The sequence below is a fragment of the Chionomys nivalis genome, chromosome 3, assembly GCF_950005125.1.
Source record: "Chionomys nivalis chromosome 3, mChiNiv1.1, whole genome shotgun sequence".
NCBI lineage: Eukaryota > Metazoa > Chordata > Mammalia > Rodentia > Cricetidae > Chionomys > Chionomys nivalis.
Genome location: NC_080088.1, coordinates 116,909,084 through 116,923,477, shown reverse-complemented (window position 1 = coordinate 116,923,477; position 14,394 = coordinate 116,909,084). Strand labels below are relative to the sequence as shown.

General features: G+C 49.8%; 1 protein-coding gene across 1 annotated transcript in view; it reads left to right on the top strand.

Annotated features, from left to right (window-relative positions):
- Fbxw8 (F-box and WD repeat domain containing 8) overlaps positions 1 to 14,394 on the top strand; it is a 99,321-nt gene that overhangs the window by 26,669 nt on the left and 58,258 nt on the right. Inside the window, exons 4-5 of the mRNA XM_057765648.1 lie at positions 2,550 to 2,638; positions 13,263 to 13,420. Coding sequence (XP_057621631.1) covers positions 2,550 to 2,638; positions 13,263 to 13,420 — 247 coding nt within the window. The remainder of the gene's footprint in view (positions 1 to 2,549; positions 2,639 to 13,262; positions 13,421 to 14,394) is intronic.

The window sequence follows — 14,394 nt, the reverse complement described above, 5'->3', positions numbered from 1 at the left end:
CAAGAGGCCCTTGGAGGCCCCTGTGGAGCTACTGCTGGAGAGGTAGTGTGGTGCTGAGTGCTGTCTGCTCTTGCCTCACGTAACCCTTGGCTTGTTGCCCTGACATTTATCACTTCAAGGCTCTACAGAAATACTAGATCAAGTTAAGCATTTGCAGAGAAGCATTTCTGGGAGAGCAAGCTGTCAGGAAGCATGTTTCCAGGGTTTGGTGAAGCACAGCGAGGTGGTGCATGGCCAAGCTGCTTCCCACTTAGGCAGCTGGGGAGTCACCCATTGGAGATGGGGTAGAACTGGGCCCTTCTCTCACTTAAAGGTTAATCTAGATAGACTTTGAGGCAAGAAAGCCTTGTCATGACTGGTGATGATATGTTGCCTTTGTGATGTCTGGTCTGTCTGTAGTCACCTTGTAACCAGATTAATAACCAGTGCACTGGTTCCATGACATCAGTGAGCAGTGCTTACCCCTCTGAGATGGCCAGCTTCAGCACTGGTGATGTTGGGCCAGCTCTTTTCAGGATGCCAAGCGATACACCAGGGTCCCCACTAGATGCCAATAGCACTCTGCTCTTGTTGTGGCACACAAGATGTCTCCTCTCCAAGTGTTACCAGGTATTCCCTGGGTGGCCAGTTGTTCCTAGTTAAGAACTAGTCATCACTGGAGAGTTGGCCAGGCCAGTCTTCTTAGCGCATGAAGACACTGGCCTCATGGCACCTGCATCCACAGAAGGTAGCAGGAAGTAGGTTCCTAATTAGGTCTTCTGATGGATGGGCAGAATGATCTGTGTATGAAAGCTGCTCAGATGAAGCAGGGCCTGGACACAGAGGCCGCAGTCCACCTGACGGCAGAGGAAGGAAGGCTTGGAGCTGGGCTTTCCTACCTTTCTGTCCAGAGAGGCAGGAACCAGGAGAGTGAGCTTGTCCCTGGCATTGAATTCAGAGATTTCAGAGCCAAGGGAAGACAACAGCTCTGCTTATGCTGCTGCTTTGGGGTGGGGTGGGGGAAAGGGGAGGAGGGCAGGGTGTCCTCATTTGGGCTAGAGGTAGTAGAAGTAAGGAGCCTTTGGCATTGGTCACAGTTCACAAGGAAGATGTGATGCTACCCAATGTCTGTTCCCTGTTTTTCTCCCGCAAGTGTAAAACCATCAGGTGTGCTTTGTATGTAGTTGTCTATCAAGTGATCTGGTTAGATGGGCAGCAGCACGTGGGGCGCTCCTGGCATCCTAGGTCACCTCCCAGAACTCTGAGTGGTGAGGACCTCTTGGGTGAAATTTAAGTGATGGATCGTTCACTACATGTCAAGGTAGACATCTTAGTGCAGTTCTAGGAAGAACCTTCACTGACACATGCAAAGGGCATTGTGCAGGTGTGTAACCTCTGCATGCCCCCATTCTCATCTGGGTGGATCAGAGTAAACACTGCTCCCAGGCCTGTGATCCTAGGGATGGTCTGACGTGGCCCCCATGGAGCCTGCCTGTGTTCAGGGCTCTGGCTGAGTCACAGGTACAGTGATTCTGACCTAACTGAGATTTATTTCAGAGGGCAGACAGTTGGCATGGTAACTCCTAAGTTCGTGTCTGAAAACCCCAGAAAGGACCCTAGAGTTCTGAGGACTTCCTCCTAAGGCATGAGCTGTGAATGCATGTCTACCTGGACCTGCAGCTCAGAGCTGGCTGGAAATGGGTTTCCATAAAGCTTTCCTTCTGGCCTTTGTCTCGCAAATGCCAGGAAGGATGAGATTTTTAATGTCCTAGCTGCTTGCTGTTCTTCTCTCTCCCCAGTAGGGGAGCCAGGATCATGCTTGGATCTAGAATGGGAGGCAGCTTCTCCATTTGTGAACTCAAGCAGCACCTGCCAGTATACCAATGTAAAGATGGTTTCAGCGATTATGGGAAATAACCCAAAAGTCACACGAGGGCCCAGAGCCGGGACCTGCCTCCTTCTACCCTCTCACTCCCCACCTATGTTCCCAGGGAGCACCCCAAGTTCAGGCTTAGGCCTTTCTTCGAAGACCATTTCCCAGAGAAGTCAGACTCTTAGTTAGATTAGCATCTTTTCTGCCCTCTCTGGTCTGTGTCCCCTGTGAGCGTTTCATTTATTCTGAAGTTCTTTTACATGTTCACTAAATGCTTTCTCCTGCAAGCTGAACTGCTTAATGTACTTGATATACCTGCTTCAGGCCCTGCCCTGTGCAGGGACACTTACCTGTGTACACATACTTCTTCCTACTGGTGACATTCTGGGGACAGCACCTCATTCACTGCTCCATGCAGTGCCTCTGGTATAGGCTCACCATGTTGCCATTTTATCCTCCTGAATGCCCAGTGTCGTGTGTGAGGTCAGTGCCACTGAAGACGGTTGTGACATGTAAGTGAGACAGAGCACATTTCAAGGGGCCACCCCAAGACTAGTATAAACCACACCCCCTTTTCCTCACAGAATCGCAAAGGCTACCCCAAGACTAGTATAAACCACACCCCCTTTTCCTCACAGAATTGTTTACAAGGGGCTACCCCAAGACTGGTATAAACTACACCCCCTTTTCCTCACAGAATCGCAAAGGTGCCGTGAGTGAGCTGGAGCACGTTCCTGATGCCGTTTTGTGTGATGTGCGCTCTCATGATGGTGTCGTCATCGCAGGGTAAGCAAAGCCATGTTCCTTTGCGTCAGCTCAGTCTGTGTCTTCACTTTGTACCCTCTGCCCAAGTCCCCCACTTGGGTACTGTGGCCACTGCTCCTCCTTCCCATCAGTGCAGCTTCTGCAGGGCTTGTTGTGTCCTGGCTGAGACATTTAACATCAGCTTCTGTGAGTTTCTTTGGCTGCTGTTCCAGAACCCACTGTGAGGAGTTCTTCATGGCTGTTACCACAGAGATCTGGACATGCATTTTTTATTGTACAATCAGATCAACTGTATTATAGGGTTACGATGTCTCTTGAGCTAGTGTCTCAAAATGTAAACTATATATACTTTTGTCATCTCAGGCTGTGTGCCAGAAAGCAGGAATGCAGCCCATTCTTCTGGGTCAGTTGGCTTTGTGGGAATTGCTGCAGGACTCCTGCCTAGAGGAAACCAGAACTAAGCCAGCCTTGGACTTCTACAGTCAACAGTCAGCTCTTCCTTCATCGTTTTCTCTCCTTAAGTAGCATTCTTCAGTGAGCACCTTGTGAAGGACAGCAAATGGCTCAGGCAGTCAAAGTGCTGCCACCAAACCTGATGATACCTGAGTCTGACCCTGGAACCCACACCTCATTTATGGTGGTGGAAGGAGAGAACCAGTTTCTGCAAGATGTTCTCTGACCTCTGCATGTGCCATGACACCCAAATAAATAAAATGTTTTAAAAAAATTAAAGCACCATTTGAATTGAAATTCCAAATAGATTATTGAAATATTTTATGGCAGGCCCTGACATTAAAAATTGTTTCTCTTTCATTACACTTTATTCATTTACTTACTTGTGTTATATGTGTGTTGGGGAGTGCACACAGTACTTGTGTGCAGGTCAGAGGAAAACTTACAGGATTGGTTTCTCCTGCTACTGTGTGGGTCCCAGGGGTCGGACTCAGTTTGTCAGGTTTGGTGGCAGACGCCCTTAACCACTGAGCCATCTCACTGGCCCTTCTGTTTTAAAGATGATCTGGCCAGGAAGGCCACTCTCCTTAGCTTCAATTCACTGGCCTCACTTTCTTAAGAGACCCCTCGGCTCTTACATCTGAGTGGGTAACCTGCTTCCTGTCTGTCTGTCTGTCAGGAGCAGTCAGACCTATAGCTTCATTGTGAGGTGTGGTTCTCTGAGCTCCTGACAGGAGAGAGCTTTGCCCCATGCCTGAGGACCAGTGGTAACCAGCCAGGGTTACATTGCTCTGGGTTCTGCCTAAACACGTAAGGAGGTTGTGATGCTGCAGCTGGATTAAGAGTCCTGGCAGACTGGAGATATAGGTAACTCTCCTTCCTCAAGGCCAGTTAGGAGCTTCTGAATGTATAGCCCCCAAAAAGACAGAGTCTCTGAAGGTAGCTGCTGCCCTCTCCCCCTCCTTCCTCTCCCTGGGGATCTGATCAGCACTAGATAGGCCACCAAAGACCCAGCCATACCAGTGTTCTGGGGATCGATTGTGTGAAACTTGAGCTGCGGGTCACAGAGCCTCCTTGGCTCCTCTCTGAGAGAAGCTGCAGTTGATAGCTCCGTCCGAGACCCTGCGATCTTACTGTGTGCAGAGCATCTTGTGTTTATCATTAAAATTTTATCTGGTGGTTACGATGCTTGTTTTCTGGGTCAGCTCCTGAATCCTTTTCATTTGAGACAGTGGTGTTTGTGGTTACCTCATTCCCAATCAATGTTGTATTCTCTAGGCTTTCTGCAGTTCAGCATCTCCAACGAGCCTCTTAAAGAGACAGCACTGCCTCTCCTGCTTTTGCTCATGCTGATTTCCATACTCTTCTTGTTTCTCTTTGTTTGGCAGAAGTAGAACCTGACCAAAGGTTGTGCTCCATGTTTTAGCCTCTGAGATCTACTCCTGCGGTTGAAATGCAGGCTTGCTCCTCCCCACCTTGGCATTCTCTGTCCACTGCCCTTGGCCCTTTCCTGTCTTAGACGTTCTTGATCGTCCCTTCCTGACATTCAGACTCCCATGTGGTCTGTGGTGATTCCTAACTCAAGTGCACTGTGTGTTTGCCACACTGTCTGTTGAGTCACCTGCCACATCTGTGTAAAAACTGAGCTATAGTGAATATACCATGGTGTTCACATTTTCACTCTCAAACAGTGAACTTCAGTCATTTCAAGATTCTACAACTGCTGCTGCTAATTCCAGAGCTTCCTGCAAAAAACCATTTCCCATGCTTTATTTTGTTTTTGTTTTTTTGTTGTTGTTGTTGTTGGTTTGTTTTGTTTTGTTTTTGTTTTTTCGAGACAGGGTTTCTCTGTAGCTTTAGAGCCGTGCTTTTGTTTTTCAAAAGAGGGTTTTTCTGTGTAGCCCTGGCTGTCCTGGAACTCCTTTGGTAGACCAAGCTGGCCTTGAACTCAAAGATCCACCAGCCTCTGCCTCCTGAGTGCTGGGACTAAAGGTATGTGCTACCACACTCAAGAATCCAAGTCCCCATTTTTGATGGGCCATTTGAGCCCTGCCTCCTTCCAGGAATTCCTGAATACTCTTGATTAAGACTGTTACCCTGGCCGGGCGGTGGTGGTGCACGCCTTTAATCCCAGCACTGGGAGGCAGAGGCAGGCGGATCTCTGGGAGTTCAAGGCCAGCCTGGTCTACAAGAGCTAGTTCCTGGACGGGCACCAAAGCTACAGAGAAACCCTGTCTCGAAAAAAACCAAAAAAAAAAAAAAAAAAGACTGTTACCCTGGGGTGCTGTGTGGTCCTCTGTTACCCTGGGGTGGTGTGTAGTGCTGTATATGATTTTGTATGGAATAAGCAGCAACATTTCATACATAGCCTCTCTCCCCTCTCATTATACTCCATTTTCCCTGGGAAGGCAGAGAAATATTTGGGATTTTTTGTTTGTTTGTTTGATTTTTAGTTGTCACAACTTAAAACCATGGAGTTTTAAGCTTGAAAGCGACGTCAGCGCTGATCTTGTTCCAGAACTCTCGGGTGTAAGTGGCAGAGACTCAGAGCCCTAGATGGACACTTGCACTGTGCACACACGCCACCCTCCCATCTCCTCTGAAGCCTGTCACAGCATCATTTTTGTTCTTTTAAGATGCTAACGCAGTCACGTTACTTTTGCAGAAGTGTTAGAGAGTGGCTGGAGTCTCCTGACCCCACAGTCTGCACCTGTAACTTGCTGGACCACGTGTGTTGTTTTCACTTATTTTCACATAATATAGTCAAAGCTTATATTGCATATTATTACTTTTTTCTTGCCGAGTTTTTCTATGTTACTTTTCATTACTTTCTTAGACTTAATGCAAAATTCCCCAGCTAGTTTCTAGTTTTCCCCTTCATTCACCCAGTGGCAGACAGTAAATTAAGTCGCTTTCGGTTTCCTAATTGTTCTGAAAAGTGTGTTGGAGGATGACATAGGACATATAGACACAAATTAGAAGGCTGTGATATCACTAGGCTACATACTCTCTGAGGGATACAGTTGTGTGTGGCCTGCTGCTGAATGGGCCGTTGTGTGGCACACGATGTGGTAGCGTTAAGAGCATTTCATGTGGATGGTCTGCAGGTGGTTTTGTTTCTGTTTTGGTGCCGCAGATCGTCTTTAAGATTATAAAGCAGAGGCTGCTGCAGAAGCTTGGTGTCCTTTGTAAACATGTGTCCAGTTCAGGTTCTGTGCTATCGCTGTGTTGATAGTTTTCTAGGTGGAATCCCTTCTGTGAGTCTGTGGACTGAAAGGAATTTTCTGTCTTCCAGATTCAGAGACTTTGAAAGCTCTTCCATAGCCCTCAGTTTTCCCAGTGTGACTTTGTGATTTGAAGTTCGCAAACCACACCTCATGTTTGCTCCTGTGCACATCTCCTTACTTCTGGATGCTGCCAGAAATACCTCTGTTCTCAGGCCTCTGGTCGCTTTCTGGCTCATAATCTACCAGCCGATACTGTTGACTGCACACTTCTTGAGAAGGCAGGGTCGTGTGGTAAGCATCTTTGGCCCCACAGCACCACCCAGGTGACATGGAGAGCAAGTCCTGGAGTCCCAAATGAAGTCTCCCTCGGGCCTTTCCTCTTGTCTTACTGAGTCTCCATAGGTTACTCAGCCGGGAGACCAGCATCCCAGAACATGTGAGGGCTAGCTGAGGCTGCTTCTGCTAGGACTAGTGCTTCAGACATCTCTGTTCCAGCTAAAATTTCCCACTTCTTAGGAAAAAAATCATGTTCAAGTTCACTCTAAGTACATCCCTTCCTGTCCTGCCAGACTCAGTGTCCACCTGTATGTCTGTGCCCTGGCCCTTGCTGTGCTGGCCAGGCGGCCCCAGCCTGCCTTCTGTGTCACATTTCATCTGCAGAGCTGGTTGGCAATGCGTCAGAAGATGTCTGGGTGGCCTGTTTTTTAACTTTTAATTTTGTAGGTGACTACTTTTAAAATTTTAGGATGTTCTTTAAGTTGTATGTTGGAATTGAACGTGTAGCTCAGGAGAAGTGTGTTTGTCTGGAAAACCCGAGGTGTTAGGTTTAGTTCCTATCACAAAGAAATGCTGCATGGATTTGTGGAGGAGAGTTCATAGAGGCAGAGAGCTGTGATAGTCTCCCTGTTCTCTGGGGCTTGGCTACTCTTCTCCCCAGTGGTCCTGCGGAAGTTAAGACTTGCAAACAGATGGCATCATGGACTCAGAAAGCTCACTGCACCAGCCCAAGGTGTGGGGCCAAGTTGTGTTTGCTGTGCGTACTGCCGGAGAGCCACCTAGAGAAGAGCAGCACAGGCAGAGCCTGGGGGTCCGGGGAGCTAAGCCTGGGCTCCTTTGAGGTCCCATGCCAGCTCTGCCGTCATTAAGCTTTTAGCTCACCAAAAGCTTTTATCCATGCCCAGGAGTGTATGGTGGTGTGTAGTACCTCCCACTCGCTTGGGATCACATGTCTGTGGCGTCCCATTTCCATTAGTTAGCTCACTTTCTACTCAGACTAGAAGACTGCATCTCCCAGATGTTTAAAGTATTCACCCATTTACATGTTAAGGGATGCTTCAGTCTACCCAGGTGTTTCCCCTGGTTTCCATGGTCACCCTGCATGGTTCCTGCCTTTCCTGGGGAAAGCCACAGCTGTGCATCCCTGTTTCCCCTCTGTAGTTGGGGTTGGAGGGAAAACTGTATCAGTTAGTGCTGCACAAGTTAACTCTTCCTTTACCTGAAAGTGCTTGGCTGGCCTGTTCTCTCTCCATCCTCAGAGGCAAGCGCACTGGAGCAGATGCTGAGAAACACTGCAGCTGTCTCGCAGCCAGGTGAGCCCTGGCTGTGTCTCCACTGCAGGCCTGCTGCTAGTTTATTTTGTCATCTGTCCACAGGCTCTGGGATCTCAGTGTTTGTTCTTTGGACTTGGAGCTTCTTTAGGCTCATAAGCTCATAAGGTTTGAATCACCACTTGGTGTCATCTGCCTCAGTCCTTGGTCATTCACAGTGAGAATCATATAGGAATGCTGTTTAAACACAGTTGTCCGGGACTGACCAGCATCTTCCCTCCACTTTCTCAGCCAAATCTTCCTCCACGCTGAATGTGTGGCAGCCCTGAGAGGCTGTGCTCTGAAGTTCCCAGGTGTGCCAGCTCTGCTGCCGAGAAGGTAGAAAGAGCAGATAGCTCTGCATGCTCCTCAGGGGCTGCCTGGGACAGCAGGGTTTGTGAGTGCCGCCCTGGGGTGACGTTCTCGTACATTCTGTCACTGTCCTCACACTTAACCAGGACGTGCTTTCCAGCTTTCTCCTTTTCAGCCTCCTTTTCCTGCCAGTTTTTTTTTCAGCCTTGTATGGATTTTGTGCGGCTGCTTATGGCTCTGGGCTGCTTCCCATAAGGGGCTCCGTCATGACCCACCAGGGACCGCTTTTTTAAAATACTTTGAAATTTATTTATTTTCTGCTGTGATGCCTGCGTGCTCTTCTAGTAAATAAGTCTGAGGTAAGCTGCTGATACCCGACTAGGGGAGCTTTGCATTCATTACATCTTTAATGAAGGCGCTCCAGAACGTCCTTAATAAATACTGATGAACTCATGGCTGCATTTATCCATCTCTGCTTCTCCAGGGAATTATGGGAAGGGCCACAGCTCCAATAACTCTGCATAATCATCATCGACTCTGACTCTATTGATTGTCATTAACCAAGATGTATGGAAAGCAGTTCTAAGTGTGCAGTGTGTGGACCACACAAGGGCCATTAAGATGTTCATTAGTTTTCAATTGCTACGTCTTACGCCCCCCTCGATGTTTGCTCTAGTGCATTTCCACAGAGTGGCTGCACTGTGGGGCCGAGTTCATTTTGTTAATTGTGCAGTACAGCAGTCATGTTCTGTAGAAAACGGTAAATACTCTGGATTTTATTGATCACTACAGAAGGCACGGAGCAAGTGAAGAGTTCTCAGAGCCTTTGTGTGTGTGCCAAGGGTGTAAATAGCCTCTGTATGTGGGTGCTGCACCTCATTGGCCTTCAGCCACTTCCACTGCCCAGGTTGAAGCCAGAAGATCCCGCATTCTGGTCGTGGTCAGCGTGGGTAGGCTGCTCACAGCACTCTGTGCACAGAAGCAGTTCTCAGGCTAACAAAGGCTACAGCTGCTGGTGGCTATGGGACAGCATGGGAGATGCTGGGGAGTGGAGTGGGAAGAAAGGGACCTGACACCAAGGAGAGTACTCCAGACAGGCCCAACACCAGGCCAGGTTCCTCCTAGGAAGCCCACTCCAGCTGGTCCAGAGGATTGTGAGCACTTAGGAATGCTCGACTGTGGGGAGAGGGTGTCCCTCTCTACTCCTGGGCTACACTGGTCACTAGTAATCCGCTACAGCATTTGTGTGTCTTCCTACCTGGAGTCCTTGGCACGGGGCTTCAAGTGTTTGAAACCATATGCTGCTGAGGCCTGATCAGAATAGAGTTGGGACTTCATTTGAGAGTGGCAAAAACAGGGTCCTGTGAAGGCAGAAATTTCGATGAGCTTTGTTATGTGCTTGCCAAGGGTATGGAAGGTGTTCGTGGGTCAGCCCAGCCCCATGCTCCGGTTCCCACTGTTGCTGGTGTCTGACTTTCTATGAAATAAGGTGGTGAGACTGATGGAAAGAGTTTGGTGGAGCAGGGAGAGGGGAGGGCTGTGTCCTGCCCAGCTGAGCACAGTATGCAAACCACAAATTCTCTGTGCTTCACTTAACTGGGGTTGGTTCTTGTGAGCGGTGTCTGTTGAAAGCTGTTGTTTTGGGGTGTGAAGTACCTGATGGGCTAAGTAGCAGGCTGAGGACACGATCACTTGACTCTGCCTCAGCACTCTTCTGTCAAATCCTCCTCCACTTGTCCAGGTTGCTTGGAAGAGCCGAGGACACATTTGTGTCTAGTGACTAAGATCTGGCACCGGGAGCACATGTAGCCTCCCCTGCAGAGTGTCACACGGGAGGGATATGAATGGTCGTGCAAGGTAGGACCAGTTCCTCTAGCCCCCTTTCTTGTGGCCTTTTGCTCTGAATAAATCTTCTGCTGGCAGAAGCATCCATTAGCAAAAGCTCTTTGATGGTAATCATTTTAAATTGGCGATTGCCCTGGTGTACTGAGGAGCCTGGCATTGGAGTCAGCTACCGTCTCTGACCACCCCCATTTAGAGGTAAGCACCACCTCGCCAGGCATAGCATGACTGGGAAAGCAGGTGGTTCTTCATGTCCCTGGCCCATGTGCATCTGAGGTGAATCCCCTCTTGCTGTGACGAGGTTGCCTCCACTTTTCTGTGCCGTACATCAGCTCATGTTTTAGTTGTACCGTGCATGCTAATTACAGCCATCAACACCAAGGTTCAGAGGCTTCCTGACAGTGCGACTGTCATAGTGGTGTCTTAATTGGTTGAGTGTAATTGTCATTAGGCCACAGTGGAGCATCTGGAGCCTTTTCCACCTCCATACCTGTGTCTTCCCTTGCCCTGGCCATTGTGAGTTAAGCACGCTTTAGACCACACTTAGGAGTTCGTGCAGGTCCCTCTGCCCTAGCTAGTGTTATCCATTGGTGAAAATGCCTGCCTGCAGCCTGCTCCAGCAGCACCACCTCCTCTGCTGTGTTGTTTTCTCCCTTAGCTGTCAGAGCCTGTGCATGGGTCCTACAGCGCCTGCTCAAATGGGAAATCTGCTTCCTCGGTGAAAGGGGCAAATGCTTGTGATTTGCACGCTTCTTTGGCTGCGAAGAACAGAGTTAATTCAAGTGGCTGTTTGGAAAATTCCCTGTTTATGCAAATAACTGGGCTTGCCTGCTGTCTCCTAGAGCTACAGTTTAGTGTGCTTGGAAGGAGAGCAGAAGTCTGAGGAGAGTCGCCTGTGTTCTGGGTGTTCTAGCCTCCCATTAGTACTGGAGGCTGCTGGCTGGGAGCAAGGACAGCTGCTGCCACCTGTGAGCACACTGCTGGTGACCTGCCCTTTCCAGACATCAGTTCTCGGTACCATTAGCTTGTGTGAGATAGAGATGCAGGCCAGGTGAGGAGGCAAGGCCAACTGGTGATAGCACACAGCTGCTGAGACAGCAAGGCAGGCTGGCTGCAGGCGGGGCTGGCAAGGAGTCTAGGATGGCCCCTGGAATGAGTGGGAGGCCCTGGGGTGTAAGTGTTGGAGGGAGTGAAGATAGCTCTGAGAGGGAAGCCGTGTGCCGGGTGGAGTGAGCGCAGTGACTTCGCTGTGCCCTCTGCTTATCCCCAGTGAGGACACAGCAGTAATGTCTCACACTGCTCGCTCACTGCTGTGTGGCTCAGAGTAAAGCATGTTTTCCTTGTGGTGTTCCTTGCTGTTTGTCTCAGAATTATCTGGAGAGGGCGGTGAGCTGGAGCCCTGATCCCTCAGAGCCTGCTCTCTATCCCCTGCTCCTCCCGCTGTACCCCAAGGGCGCATCAGCATGAAGTTTGCTACAGACAAGCATTTTCAGCAGTGGACAGGAATGCTGAGTGAGGGCAGAGGGACCTGCACGAACTCCTGGAGGAACACAGTGTGAAGATCATGGACATGCTGGAAGTCCAGCCAGGGCTGCCGGGAGCAGGAATATCCCATGCTTATTTTCTTCTCATGAGCCTTTCTCTTCATCTTGCTTTTCTGAGTTCTTCCTATTGTTGAGTTGAATCTCAAGAGTGGACTCACAGTCTAGACTCCCATGCTTGCCTTCCTGACTGTAGCTGAAACTGGCTGTATTCCAGTGATCAACCCAAGTCAGACTGAGGGTGCTGGGCCGGGTGCAGTTGTGTATAGGCTCCTCACCAACAGTGGTCATCCAGACCACTTCCTGAAGAGCCTGGAGTCTGTGGCTGTGTTGTTCAGGGCACATGAGTGTACAGCTTTGGTCATGCACTGCCACTATTACAGACAGTAGGAGGGTAGTGATTATTGGAGCAGCAGCAGTCAGTGTTGGGAGCCTCCTGCTGTGTGCACCTCGTGCAGACCTCTGCCTGCACCTGGTCCTACAGAGTGAGCTCATGTGCACATGTAGACTAATAGCTGGGGAGCACTGCAGTGTGTGCTCGAGGAGTCCTCCTGAGTCAGGGCACACAGTGAACGCATTAAGAAACCTCACCCTGGAGGCTGAGATGGCCACGTGGGTGAAGCACTGTCCTAAAAGGCCTGGCCTCGCACGTCCAGTTTTGGAACCACATGATGGTAGAAAGAGAGTCTACTCGGCAAAGATTCCCTCTGACTTTCACATGTGCTGTGGCAAACATGTGCCCCTCCTCCAGCATACATGCACACAGTAAATACACAACCATGGGCTCTGACCTGAGACTGGCCTTCTGTAGCCACCCCAGACACACACGTGTCCTAGGTTTTGGAGATGAATTAAGTTTTTTGACTCTACAATGTTGTGTGGTTGGGGCCTCAGGAAGACTGTTCCTTAGCGTCCCTGTGCTCCTCATGAGGCCCCCACAGGTGCCTCTCCTCAGTCCCCGCCCTCCTCAATGGAGGGATTCAGCAGGAGGAATGCGGACACCTCAATAACAGGCAGTGTAGCATCATTTGGCTGCACCATCATCCTGGGACTTCATGACCGAGTAGGTCATCCAGGAAGTGACCAAAGCCACAGGCTAGAGTTAGTGCCCTTTCTTAGTGGGCAGGACAGGCGCCTTTCACAGGAAGGCAGCAGTGCCTGAGCAGGAGTCCTCAGGGGCCCTTACCAGTTAGCTCTGCTCCTGGAGGAGGTGAGAGAGCTTAGCTGCAGGGCTGATAGTTTTCAGTCCCAGCTGCTCCTGTGTCTCTGCAGGCACAGTTCATGGGGATACCAGCATGTGTCCATGTTTCTCCCTTGATTCCTAGTGTGGAAGGAGCGGAGGCAACAGCCTGTTGATGAGGGTGGGAGGGGGTACACCATCGCAGTGCTCATTCCTTCTCCCCACCTCCCTTCCTTCTTGAGACAGGGTCTCGTGGTGTAGATCTGGTCATCCTGGAACTCACTCTGTAGAACAGGCTGACTTTGAACTCACAGAGCTCTGCCTGCCTCTGCCTCTTGAGTGCTGGGATTGAAGGTAGTTCACAGCCTTTTGTGGTCAGTTGACTCCTTCCCCACTAGTCATCCATCCAGACAGCTACAGGAATGGAGCCTCCCAGCCCGCCCATGTGCTGCTGTCTGTACTCTCCAGATTTCCCTTGGAACCAAGAATGTTCTTCTCTTCCAGATACACGTCAGGGGACGTGAGGGTGTGGGACACCCGCACCTGGGACTATGTGGCCCCCTTCCTAGAATCTGAGTCGGAAGAGGAGGAGCCTGGAATGCAGCCATATGTCTCCTTTGTGAGGATCAACAGCTCGCTGGCAGTTGCAGCTTACGAGGATGGTGAGTACCCCAGTACCCCAGCCCTCCGCCTCCCTGTGCAGGAGAAAGCCTCATCAACTGCAGCAGCTGCAGCTGCTCCCATGTCCTCCATGCACACATGTTCACGTGCTCCTGCCTCCTGTGCATAGGCATATACACATTCACACACACTCGCCTCTTCTTGGGAACACAAGCACATGCACGTTCATGCACTGCCTTCTGCCTCTATATGGAAGAAGCTAGCCAATAACCCTGGTCCATTAGTAGACATTGGAACATGGTACCCATTAACACTGGTGTTTAATTCATCCTGGAACCCTGGAGCTGGATGTCAGTGCCAGGCATGATGAGGCTGGCCAGACCATCTTAAGCAAATGGTGTGTTTAGTTTAAAATATTAAATATACTTGGCCTCCTTTTCTTGTATCCTCCTCTTCTCAGGCTGAAAAGACTAGAGATAAGGATAGAGGGGTGATCTGACATGGATGGGCAGAAAACTGGCGATCAGTGCCTGCCTTTACCTGGCACTCACCCTCCAAGCGTGGTCCTTGAGTGTTGTCTCCAGCCTGGAGAGAATCCTGAGTGTGTGTGAGCAACTGTGGGTTTATAGAACTGTTATGGAAATGATGGGACATGTGACATTGTTAGCTGATGGAAGTGATCACGGCGCTGGCCGTGGCAGCCTGCCTGCCTGCTGCTTACAGTCCTGATGTCCATTGTGTCAAAGTCTGCAGCTCCAAGAGCCCCTCCCACACACACACCCTGGCCTGGAAGTTGTACCATAGCACATTTCTGGGACTCAGTGTTCATACCAGGGCCATGCAGATCTTCAGGCAGCTTGGTGTCATTTGGCACAGAGGGGTGGAGCTATGGTAGCCATTAGGGAGTTTTATAAATGTCTAATATTCAGTGATAAAAATTCAGAGCTAAAAAGAGCAAATATAAGGATTTAAAAAAATTGAGCAAAACTTTGTACTTTATTCTACTGGTTAATGT